Source organism: Gymnoscopelus braueri, assembly GCF_963280865.1.
Source record: "Gymnoscopelus braueri genome assembly, chromosome: 19".
NCBI lineage: Eukaryota > Metazoa > Chordata > Actinopteri > Myctophiformes > Myctophidae > Gymnoscopelus > Gymnoscopelus braueri.
In genome coordinates, this window is record NC_137621.1 from 19995016 (window position 1) to 20008262 (window position 13247).

The 13247-nt window shown below is 40.7% G+C and overlaps 1 protein-coding gene across 2 annotated transcripts in view; it reads right to left on the minus strand.

Annotated features, from left to right (window-relative positions):
• Nucleotides 1-2435: 2435 nt before the first annotated feature.
• Nucleotides 2436-13247, minus strand: part of prkcha (protein kinase C, eta, a) — a 34715-nt gene continuing 23903 nt past the window's right edge. For both annotated transcript variants that reach the window (XM_080413616.1, XM_080413615.1), the window contains exons 11-14: nt 9766-9904; nt 7278-7466; nt 4366-4512; nt 2436-3578 (exon numbers count right to left, since the gene is read on the minus strand). In XM_080413616.1, coding sequence (XP_080269742.1) covers nt 3429-3578; nt 4366-4512; nt 7278-7466; nt 9766-9904 — 625 coding nt within the window. In that variant the 3' untranslated portion in view covers nt 2436-3428. The remainder of the gene's footprint in view (nt 3579-4365; nt 4513-7277; nt 7467-9765; nt 9905-13247) is intronic.

The window sequence follows — 13247 nt, forward strand, 5'->3', positions numbered from 1 at the left end:
CCGCCCCTCTTACCACAGTGGAACTTGTGGCTCTTCTTTGGAACTCATTGGCCTTGCACCATATTCATCCCTTACCTATAAAAAAAAACCTGGGGGGAAAAATCTTCAATTCAATGTTAATATACATTTTAAGATGCACAATTCTCTCTCTGTGAATCCGATTCTTGTTATAGTCAAATGTGAAAATGTATTAAGATACGTCTTTAGTGCATAATGCATCTGGAAGGTTCTGCCTGTGACTTCCCAGAAATATTTGGTTGGCACAACACCACAATGTGAGTCACTTGAGTGTACAGAGACTTTTGCCTCGAGTTTATTCCATTCTACAGGGTCCATACTTGTGTCTTGATCATTGTAACCAGTTAATATACTTTGTCATACAATGAATAGTGAAAATGGCCAATCTTCAAGATCCTAACACGTCACAATGTGTGTTTGTAGATGTTATGGGGGGTATTAATAGGGATCACCAATTACAATGTGGTTAACAAAGCAAATTTAGAATCTTCGTCTCACTCAAAGGTACCTCATATAATTACAGAACTGGAAAATACTGAAGGTGTGCACAGCATTAACGTTGAATTCTCCTGTTATTATAAAGAATGTCTATAAGTGACACTTGGTCTTTGCATGGAAGATTGATGAACCAAATAAATAAAATCTACGGTATGTTGTTCATTTTCACAGCTCCTTCTGTGGTAGGCCTATCAATCAAATAGACAGAGCAGCGACAAGGGCAAAACAGTGATTCAATCTGTCAATACTGTCACTGCTTGCAGCAATCAATATGTCACCATAATGGTTTAAACATTCACATTACCCCATGAAAGTGTCTGGAAAAGGAACACATTAAAGAGAAATCAAATACAGTCAGATGGTTGAACCCGATATCTGCTGTCCTCAGGACACAACTAGTATCTTGGTTGAAAAAAACATCAAAGTCTACCATACAAGCCCTGACAAAAAAGGATAGTCATTTTGTATTTTAAAACAAAATGTTGACGCCAGAGAGTAAAGCAGATAGTTAGCTACGGCAAAAGATTTTCACGCTCGAAAACATAAACCTTCTAAATGGGTCCATGTTTATTTCCTGTTGCGGTGTTCGTTAATATCAGCAGCTCACAGGAAATAAAGTTCAACCCAAGCTGTTCCATAACAACACAATTCCACTGACAAGGCCTATAACCTACTCCCCACAAGATGAGCTCATTTCTAAAACCTGAGTTAATATGATGCTTTTAGTAAACCAGACACTAAACATGATGGTGTGGGATAATAACAGCTTCAGGCAAGTATGGACTCAAACTGGAGTCAGTCAGAAACTTTCACTTAAATGGCCACACAGCAGAGCATTCCATTTGGCGTTCCCAGAGATGTGGCATTGTTTTAATTCTAAGAAAATCACAGGTGTGTTCTTCCATTTTGAGCGTGTGCATTTCTTTAGCAGTAAAATCTTCCACAGGATAGGCGACTGAGGGGATAAGCAGCTGTGTGGAGACTTCCTTGCTTTAATCAACAGGAAGTGTCCCTTTCCAGTCCATCAAGACACAGCCAGCCAGGTTAAAGATAAAATATGGGACATTTCGGTAATACTTCTGGTTATATATATACACACAACACTAATGCCCAATTTATGCTGTACGATGGTGTCATGCGACGAAAATCCTTATCAAAGCTCACAATGCATTGCAGATGTGAGGCATTGTGAGCTTGTAGATCGGCTATTTTTGGCACGTGACAACTGTATGCCATGATTGTATTAACCGGGCTTAAGCCTGAATATATAATATAACTGTAGCAGATCTGCCCAGGCCTAAACATTAGTATACTCTGTTAACTGGATTCCACTCAAAGACAGCAAAGTCATTTTTGTTTTCATAACAGTATTCTGTCTTCTTTACCATCAGATCATTAGCAGGTTTGGCAAACGTCTGTCGCTTACAAAATAGGCAAGATTCCTGTCTCCGTCATACTACTCATTAATACGACTGTCATGACGCGGTGTGGTTTCCTGCTTATTTTGTATCAGTTTGTGGTGACTGTTGACTCTCTCACTCCACTCACTCATGTGGTTTAAGTGTAGAGCAAAGGGACTTTTCAGTAACTTGCACTTCACTGTGCTGGCAATACCCCACAAACTCATACACACTTACTTTTCACAAATGTGCTTATTGTTTTGCTACTGTCAACAGATGTCCCATATTAACTTATGAGTACTATTATTCACAAGGTGCGTGTAAGTAAATGGAGAACATCACAATGTGCGTTTGAGTAAATGGAGAACATTCAGAAATTTCTAAACAGCTGTGAATCACCATCACTGCTTTCAACAAAGATGAAATATTGCATCATTCTCTTTTTGTTTGACTGTTGCATTGACGTGAAGAGGACCTTAGTCACTGAGATGGATGCCAACAAATTGTCAAAGGATGTGGTTTATAAAAATATGCATATTTAATATCCGTAAGCATGAATTGCCAATCAACTCCGTTAAAGATGGCATTTGTTTATATAATTTATTTTATAAAAAAGGTTGCACCGCTTTCCTTATAAAATATGTCTTTGGTTATTTGTTTTTCTTCTAGGAATAGTCTCACATCACCCAGAAGCTATTTCATAAGCTCAGTCACAGGCAGCTCTATATTTCTGGAAAATACTGTCAAAGGTGGTTCGACAGATCCTATTTCCCAATTCTCTGGAACTTGTGTTAAAGCATGGCAACAAAAGCCAAACCATAAATCATAGACTACTGCCTTATATTCCAAAAGTACTTGCTACTAATGTTATGCAAATGGGAGTAAGTTCATCCACCTGTTTGAGAGCAAATTCACAATAAAACTCAAACATTGTTTTGCTATACAGTTGCAGACAATCTGTTTACAGAAGCACTGTCAGACAGGAACTGAGCAAGATACTTGGGAGTGTCTGGCACTTTTCCAAAGGCCAGGGAGATCAAAAAGCAACACTGAATCCTCCCTGTAATTTTCTCACTCATTGAAAAGTTAAGGATGAGAGCCACATGGCTGTTCAATATACAACTGACCATATTCACACAGCGGCCATTTTGTTGCTCTTGTTAATGAAACGTATTAACAAGAGCTTGTGACATAAAATCTACATTGTATTCATTGTAACACAGGTTTTAGACATACAAGGTTTCCACCCGACAGTGACGATAAACTGTAATACATAACACAATGAAGAGTTCAACAAGTGCTCCAATACCAGTTCTCATTAAGGGAAGATCTATTTGGCTTGTTCAGTGGGATGGCCAACTCTTCTGTCCCGTGTTAGGTCAAGACGTCATTCCAAGTTAAGAGATGTAAGTAATGACAATTAGAAGAGCAGAAGTGGACAACAGTTATTGGTGCCTAGCAACAAAGGTGCAGGATGACCCGGGACACGCTAGAGTTTCACAGAGGGAGTTTCTAGCTTTCCAGCAGTTCAGGTGAGGTGTAAGAGAAGCTATGGAACTCGTCCTGGCTGACAGAAGAGATGACAGGGCCATCGATGGGTGTGAGGGTGGGCTCTTCCTGGGTAAAGTCTGGGTCGAAGTTGTTGACGTCCTCTGCTGTTTTCTGGAATAGGCAAATAAAGGCTTGGTCTTATTAGAGGAAAAAAACAGATATCACAGTTACTGAAATAGCACTTTTAAAGCTTCAATCCAGGAACTTAGTTTAATGAATAAAACAGTATTTTAACCAAACTGTATGGTAAAGTACAGTATGTTAAAACAATACAACTAGCACATCTGCAGTGGTTGGAGGTGCTCTCCCTACTCTTCCTTTGAAAAATGTAGACTTCATTGACAATGTCAATAAAGTTATTTGAAGCAGACAGTGCACCAGACTGTGGACACTAGTTGCGTTATCATCTTTATTGTGGTCTGAATATCGTTGAAATAACCCCTCTGACAGGCGAGGGAGAACACCGACATAAAACCTATGGATTGTTGCTTTAAAGGATGATAAAGCCTCACAAAGAGAGCAGTGGAGATGATGCATACTTGGCAGTGGATCAGTAGTGGCACCATAGAGCCATATCTAAGGTATGAAAGTTGGTTGTTGCACACTTGCACATATTTGGTAGAAATATGACCAGGAATGTTGTATTCCAGCATTGACAAATAATTTATGTAAAGTAACCAATTAATATATAAAATATATATATATACAAAATATAATTTGGTGTGTTGTCCCCTTCAAATTAACTGTCAATTAGTACATTTATCAGAATGGCATAAGGACAACACTGTGGTTGCCCAAGAGAAGACTTAAAGTAAACATTACGTGGTGAGTAGTAAATTACTCCACAGTCTCATTTACACAGTGCCATGTCATAAATTGCATTAGTCATATCACTTACAATCCGGGGTTTGAAGGGCGGTTCCAGCTCTCTACGGTTCAGTTTCTCCCAATCAATGCCAGTAAAGAAGGCATGGCTGGTCACAGCAATGTCACCGCCCTCCGAAGCAACGCAGCCCAGACGCTTGGCTGGATTCTTGGTCAGGAACTGTAGAAAAAGACAGTTTTTACTAATCTACAACTTACAAAAAAAACACTACTGATGATACAATTGAAAAGTAACACAAATAATAACAGCACAGTGATATTCAAACCGTACATGAAAACGAAAGTACACACACACACACACACACACACACACACACACACACACACACACACACACAATGGAGTAATGCCAGACTGAAATCGAGCCAGAATGACATCCTGTCAATCCCTACGTCCCGTCCCCACAGACACTCCCAGGAGGGTGTCTTGGCACTGCACGTCATGTCCAGTCAGAGACCAAGTGGGTCCAGGAAAGTGCAGCTGTGTTGCATGCATTTCCTGGTCTTGTGCACATACTGTAGAATGCTTACTGAGCAACAAAGGAACAGTGAGTCACTACTTGGATTGTAACTGAGAACAATTTATGGACAACCAAAAGGCTGATTTGTGTGTCTGCTGGGAGAGGCCGAAAACAAACAAACGCAAATTTAAAACAGCGCTACAGAGGAGTGCGAACACACCTTGGGGCTGCTGGTGGCATGTAGAGGCAGTCAAAACAAAATGCCACATTCCTTCTCAGTGGGAGGGTGACCAGATTCAGCCCAGCTGTAGATAATATACTACGTCAGACACAAACACAGCTAACTAAAACCTGACCAGAATAACACGGACATCTCAGAAAAATGATCAGGACAAAAGGAGTCAAATGCATTGAATGAATACAGAAATGGGAGAATGGCACATAAGAAGAAATTAAATCAGAGGATGAACACACCAACAGAGGATGAACTATGATAATACCAGAGCAGGGAAAGGCACAGACCTGTTATTATAGTTCCGATTGTGGGGTCAATCAGTTTGTGAGCTGTACGCAATTCCCTACCACTTTATAGACCACAAAATTAAATAAAGACCATTTCGCTTAAGTTGATGCCATCTTTCCATGACTACACCTCAGCTGTGCCATCCACTAAGCCTGCCATGTCAGCAAAAAAACAGAAACAGAAAAATTGAGAACCAGCTTGCTCATATAAAATGCATTAGAGCCCAACCAATATCAGCCGATATTGACTTAAATATCGGCGCATACTGCAGTTGTCCAAAATACATACAAAATACAATTCCCAGTGAAATTTACTGTTTCAGTGTAATTTTGGACTACAAAGTTTATTGTTAAACTGTAAAATATCCTGACTCCATTACATATCTGTGACAACACATTTGAGGGATACATTGTTTTGCAAGTATGTTTCCCTTAAGACCGCAAATATGGATAAGGGATGATGCATGAGACACAAAACATCATGATGACACTTGCTGGCTTAGACATGAACCAGGGATGAGCTTTCAGTATAAATAGCGCAGCGCGGCTCAAATCCACTCAAATGCACTCGTCTTTACATAAGGTTTGTCGCGAGGAGCAAACAAGTGGTGGAACTTGGACCAGTGCCATAACAGCATAACAGCACTACAGCATGTAGGATAAGCAGAGAGGCGGGAGGGAGAGAGGCATGGAAGTACAGTAGGGGGGATATATTTATACGTATAGCATACATGCTGTGTGGGTGGGCAGTGGAGTGCGCCTTAATATAGTTATGTAAGAGTCAAGGCCAACAGCTGGCTGTCAGAGCTCTGCCAGTCATTCTGCAGACAGAACAACAACATAATTACACAGTATAGCAAGTGACAATTTAAGGACTTTTAAGATTTTCTTATTACCTCAACAACAACAAAAAGAAAGAAAAGAAAAAGAAAAAGACTGCATTAATTCTTTCAGTGCCAATGAAATAAAAAAATTATTGCGAACTTTGCCAGAATATTTTTTTTGTTTTTTCAAAGAAAATAAAAAGTGCTTAGGAAGCGAGATACAGCCTTTTTCAGTTTTAGGTTAAACAAAGAGTGGATGGAGCTGCAAATCTTCAGATAATGATATCTTGGGTTCTGAACACTTTAAAAAAAAAAAAAAAATCTATTTTTTTATTTTTTTTTAAAAACTCGGGATTTCTCGTTCTGGCACTGAGGGTATAACCCAAAAACTCGGGATAACTCGGGGTCTGGCACTGAGAGAGTTAAAAGCAATCAACAAACTATACTATAAAAACTGGTCAAACATTGGCCAAATTGTCAAATAATATAAGAAAGAGGCAAACATTTAGCATTGTTGTGAGCTTGTATATGCTATTTTCACAATATTTATCTGTGAAACCGTGTCAAACTAGATTGAATGCCTCAACTCCTACACTCCTGCTTGTCAGAGTGGGGGGGGAGGTCCCCAGTTCAAATATGATCATTTTGGGGGGTCATGGCCTGAAAAGGTTGAGAACCACTGCAGTACAGGACCTCCAGATCATAGACATCCAGTCGAGCAAAAGCTTTTCTCGGTGGGCCCTTATTATCAACGTCCATTATGATCACAATGTGAGCCCTGCCACCTGCCATTAGCATACACAATATGAAGTCCTTTTGGTGGCCGTTTATTGTTTTTTACCCCCCACAATGTTGCAAATACAACCTGCAGTGAGCAATTGATTTCCCTTTTTTCCCCCTTTTTTTTTCACAGACATTTCCGGGAATTGTACAAGGACAATGATGCCATGACCTGTCTAAATGAGCAAATGGAGGAGGCGGCCGAAGTCCTGCCACTGAGACAAAAATATCTTTATTTATCATGCCATAATTCAGGGTGGTCACGGTCGATCCAACTAATTATGAATCAAACACAAATGATAGAGCAGTGAAGCCAAGACTCTGCTATACTCTACTCACAGCTTTGAGTATATCCACCGCATCTGCACTCAGCCAGGACGCGTAGACGATCTCCTCACTGAGGATGGATTCAAACAGGTCGTCTTCATTCTCTGCCTCAAAGGGGGCGTGTCCTGAAAGCATCTCATACAGCAGCACCCCCAGAGCCCACCAATCAACCGAGGGTCCATACAGCATCTCCTGTAGGATCTGTGGGTTCGTAAATCACATCTGACATGTAAATATACTATACTATGTGTGTCACGGCGCGCAGAGAGCACAAGAGAGCTTAAGGGATCATTTATACTTCAACAAAAAAACCTGTTGCTTTCACCGAGTCAAAACGGTTATACACAAATTATAAATTAGGCTTAACCGTCACACATAACATCAAACTAAAACACAGCGCACAGTGCTCGCTTAGTGTGCATGTGGATCACAGTGAGGAATGAGTGTCGAGAAAAAGCAAAAGGGGCCATTCATAAATCCAGACGTGCACACTTCCACCATGAATTTAAAAAAAAATACAGTGCACTACAGATCACCCAAGTCCTTCTTGTGGGAAACAAAGCACGTCTTTCATGGTGCATTCTTATGAGGTCATCAAGGTACACACAGTGGTGGACATTAACTACTGTAAGTACAGTTGTCCCCAGCAAAAGTAGTTAATATAGCATCACAGTCATTTTAACCGCTTTATCCATTTATATGTTGGCTATTCTGCTTGCTTGCTTTTTTTTTTGCAGGCTCATGACTTTCACTCCACTACATCTCAAATAGAAATATTGCACTTTTGACTTCACTACATTTCTAGGATGGGAAAAAGTACATTATGAATGAATGCTAGCGTCCCTATTCTGGGTATGTCATAATAGGAGATCTACAAGCTGTAATTTGTACTTGAATTGAATATTTGAGTATTTACTTATGAGTATTTACTCATACTTTGTTCACCACTGGGTACATAGAGCCCTTCAGAAACACAGCGGACTCCCTGGGCCTCAAGGTGGCCCATGGTCAATTCCACACAGGTGTGCTACCTTTGAATAAGTCAGCAAAGAATCTGGAGAAATGCGCCCTACGTTGTTGAGAATGCTGTGTTTGTTGAAAGAGGTGGAGTAATGGAGAGAGGATGGGCCTGGAAACTGAGTTATGTGAACTCATTTGACCTGAATCATAGAGAGCTAAAGAAAAAAACCAAACAAAAAACTACAAAACTATGTATCCCTTGCCTTGATTAACCAAACAAAAAACATGTATCCCTTGCCTTGATTAAAATGTGAAATACACACAAAATGGATGCCCAATGCACTCTGTTTACATGAAAATGGCAACCTCAATGATTTATAAATGCCCCCCTATATGATAGATATCAGAATCAGCTTTATTATACTTTATAAATTTTTATCTCAGATATGTTGATAGCGCAGTTTGTAGTCACAGCATAATATGGATTTGATCAACCCTGGCTGGGTCACCTGGGTGAGGGTGTATGTTGCGAGACCCGAAACATCCTATGACCCCAGGCTACAACACTGATGATACGTCCCAGGTGCATCCATGTGATGTTTTTCGTTATAGTTATTCTATTTATAGTGGCTCATAGGAATTTATAGACTACGTGACAACCAGGAATAGATTGGTGACCACCGGAGAGACGGGTGACAGCCGGAATGTAGACGGCATCCGGGAGCAGTTTGGGTTGGCGCCCCAGTCTGTGTCTTCCGTGAGGAAGAAGCCCAACAAATCCACGGTGAGGCCTTTGGGAGGACCATTCAAGTAAGACGCAAGGGAGCCTGCAGTACCACCACGGGCCATGGTGGTCATTGCAGTACCATCACGGGCCAAGACACCATCACACCAGAATGAAATGTTTGGAGCAGGGGAGTCTGGTGCAACGCTCAGGTCCTGGACCTGGTGAGACGAAGGAGGAGCCCGGCCAGGAGACAACCCACAGAGCCTAGTCCCTCCACGTGCCAGAGCCTCCCCGAGTCCCGGCAGAGTATTTCCGGAGAAGCGGACTGAGTGGCCCTGTCTTGCCCTATAGGACTGACCGTGGGTAGCTACTGGGACGTAAGTCGGGGCTTGATCAACCCTGGCTGGGTCACCTGGGTGAGGGTGTATGTTGCGAGACCCGAAACATCCTATGACCCCAGGCTACAACACTGATGATACGTCCCAGGTGCATCCATGTGATGTTTTTCGTTATGGATACTGTAATTAGACGTTGTGTTGTATGGTAATGTATGTTTTTCAGTACAAGAGTAACGTCCCAAGAGTAACGTCCCTGGGTATGTCATAATAGGCAAACATTTGCTGAAACTAGGCAAATATTCCGCAAACATAGCAGATCTACAAGCTCACAACACGTCACAGTGTGGCGTGTTGTGAGCTTGTAGTATTTTCAGCGAAGACAATAGTGTAGAGGTAAAAAAGAAGAGAGGACTAAGTACAGACCCCTGTGGGACCCCGTTCACCAAAGTATATAGGGTTTAAGAAGTTAACTGACCTCTGGAGCAATGTAATCAGGAGTACCACAAAAGGTTCCTGTGGCTACACCCTCAAATATGCCCTCCTTGCACATGCCGAAGTCTGCCAACTTGCAATGGCCATCTTTATCCAGAAGAACATTGTCAAGCTTTAGATCCCTAGGAGGCAAAAAAGAAACATGCAGAGTGACATATTAATGTTTATGAAGTTTATACCCTGCAAATGCAAACACGTCAATGTTTGCACCCAGACAGCAACAGCCCCGAAAATATCATTTTGAGGTACCATCTCTATAGTAAAGGGAATATTATCGAACCTGTGGCAAACCTGCAGGGACAAATTCCTCACCCAGAATTGTCGTAAAGATTTCTCGTTAACACATTTCAAAAAGTTGAAATTTAACATTTTTTTCTGTCTATTCAAAAATAGCCGATATATTTGCTATTTCCCCCCAAAATTTACAAATCTTCTCTTATTGGGGGTCCCTGGCACAAACTCTTCGGCCAAATACACATTCATTTGGGGGTCCTTGACATGAAAATGTTTGAGAACCACTGCACTAGACCAGTGGTTCTCAAACTTTTTAATGTCAAGGACCCCCAAATTGACACTTATCAGCCCGCGGACCCCCATTTGAAAAGATATGCCAGGGACCCCCATAAGAGAAGATTTTTTTACGGCTCTAGTAGTGATTCTCAACCATTTTAATTTGAAGGACCCCCAGTTTGACATGCATTAGGCTACGGACCCCCATTTAATGGCATTTCTATCTCTGGGACCCCAATCTATATTTTAAAATCAATGTTAATTTAACTCTGAGAGTGTACAAATGGAACCAAATGGACCCGTTAGGGTCCATTTGGTTCCATTTGTACACTCTCAGAGTTACAGACCTATAAGGGTCCATTTGGTTCCTGTCCATCATTTAGCTGGGGACCCCCTGGAACCCCCTCAAGTACCCCTGGGGGTCCCCAGACCCCACTTTGAGAACCAATGCACTGGACCACACCACTGGATTGATGGTTGGGTTGGCAAGAGGGAACCACTTTTCGAATGTAAATATTTACCTGTCAAAACCTTAACCCATTCAATCCGGGAACGCATCTCTGTCATTTTAGATTTCTTTGGCTATTCAAAAATAGCAGATAAGATATAGATCTGCTATTTTCGAAAAATCGTGAAAATGTGTGCAAATCTTTGAATATATATTTGTAAACATTTGTAAAATATTTTGTTCCAGGGACCTCCAGAAGCAAAGATTTGAGTTACAAATGTTCGCTTTAAAAATATATATTCAATGATTTGCACAAAATGTTCAAGATTTTTCAAAAAATAGCAGATCTACAAGCTCATATGAGCTTGCATATATGCTATTTTTGAATAGCTAAAGTATAAAATAATGGTCATAGCTCAAATCTAAAATGACACAGATTGAATGGGTTAATAGGGCTTCCAGTCACACTGCAGAGTCCAGAGTGTTACTTTATCTCCTCAGAGTACACGCATGTAACCAAATGGACTTGTACAGGTTTTACTGTGTAGACAGTAGCTACACCTGTGCTGTCTCAGTTCATCTGCCATTAGTAGGATAGACAATGGTGCCATTCTAACTCCGTTATGTTTCAATTGCACAAAAAAACAAGACACTTTTGTCCACAATAAAGCAAATGAAATATGTGCTTACATAATGGGTAAGCATATCTGTTTTTTTTTATTTTATTGGTAATTATTGTGTCTTACTTTCTGAAGTAACGCATCATTAAACCCCTCACGCAGTAGCTAACAACCTTTTAATTTCCTTTCGTCTCACAAAAGACTAAGGAGCATTAAGACCAGACAATCCAGGCTCCAGAATAGTACTGTACATATCCTAAAGCTGTCTGCCTCCTTAACACTCCAAACATAGCAATGCAGGCCACAACAGGTTAAACTATTTTAAAGCACTTATCCAGAGCATTGGTTAAAGCACTTTATCTATTCTAGAGCATTGGTTAAAGCACTTTATCTAGAGCATTGGTTGGGTCCGGGGACCCCTGGGGGTCCTTGGGGGGGTTCCAGGGGGTCCCCAGCAAAAGTAGTTAATATAGCATCACAGTCATTTTAACCACTTCATCCATTTATATGTTGGCTATTCAAAAATAGCTGATCTACAAGCTCACAGCGTGTCACTTCGTGCCGCACTGCGAGCTTGTACATCATTTTTGAAAATATTTGAAAATATTGAAAAGGTTTGGAAAATGTTGATTCTCTTCTGGGGGTCCCTGGCACAACAATTTTTCAGATGGGGGTCCGTGGCACGAAAAAGTGTGAGAACCATGTGATCTAGAGAGGGTGGTTTGATGCTGCTGATAATAATTTCCCTACAGGTGCTGTTTCTATGGTGTTACAATGTGTTGGATTTTATTTTACACAGTTGTTTTATTATTGTATGGTTTGGCTATTAGCCATCTGTTTTATATTTTGTATTATGCTCTTTATGAGTGAGTGTCACTAATTTTGGTCTTTTTCTGTTTTTGTGAGCTCAGCAAGACAAATTACAATCAATTGTGAAAACATTTTGGATCATACTCCAACATTACATACCAATATTTAAGGCCAAGCTGCTAAGACAATTCGCTCATGTTATGTAAAACAACCCTTATAAAGATAAGTGGTAGCAGGGATAAAACTCAGTCACTATGTTTCCATTAGTGTTTCCATTTAGTCAATGACGTCTGTAATTCATTAAATAAATGGATTACTCAAGAATCATCTAAACATATTTGCCTATGTAACTCAATAGTAACGTAATGACCCACTACTGTCCACCGATTTTATTTTAACTTACTTGAATTGAAAGTTAATGTAATATATGCACTCTATAGCTCTGTGAAAGTAGCTTCCCTGATACTAAGAAGAAAACACCCTGCATCTCCACACAGGCCAGTGGAGCCGATGTCATCTGACTAACAGCTGAACCTGCCCACTGCTTTGATCAGGTGACCAAGCACTGCAACAAGGTCATTGAAAGGTGTTCGTGTGTATGTGTTTGACATATGAGGGGTTGTTCTATAGCTGTGTGCAGATCCGTAACTCTCCTATTTTACAATGCGGCAAATAACCATTTCTCTTATTTTTTTAAACTTTTCATATAGATAGCTGTAGAGAGAGAGACAGGAAATCAAGCAAGGTCAGAGAGAACTGGAGTCCCCCAGGGGTCTATACTATGCCCCCTCTATACCAAATATCTTTGAAGAAAATAGTCGATCAACAAGCTCACATTGTGTTGCAACCAACCGGTCGTATTGTGAGCTTGTAGACTGACCATTGTCGCTGAATGTTTGCCCCGGAATTTGGACGCTTGGGTTCATGTGATTGAACCATTAAAGTGTTGTGGTGCAGGCAGCCAGATCAACAGGCATATTAATACTGAAAGTGAAAGGGATGACTGGACAGTCAGGCAGACGGACAAGCAAACCTGGTGTGGTTGGATTAAGCCGGTTTGCTCTTCCCTACTATAAT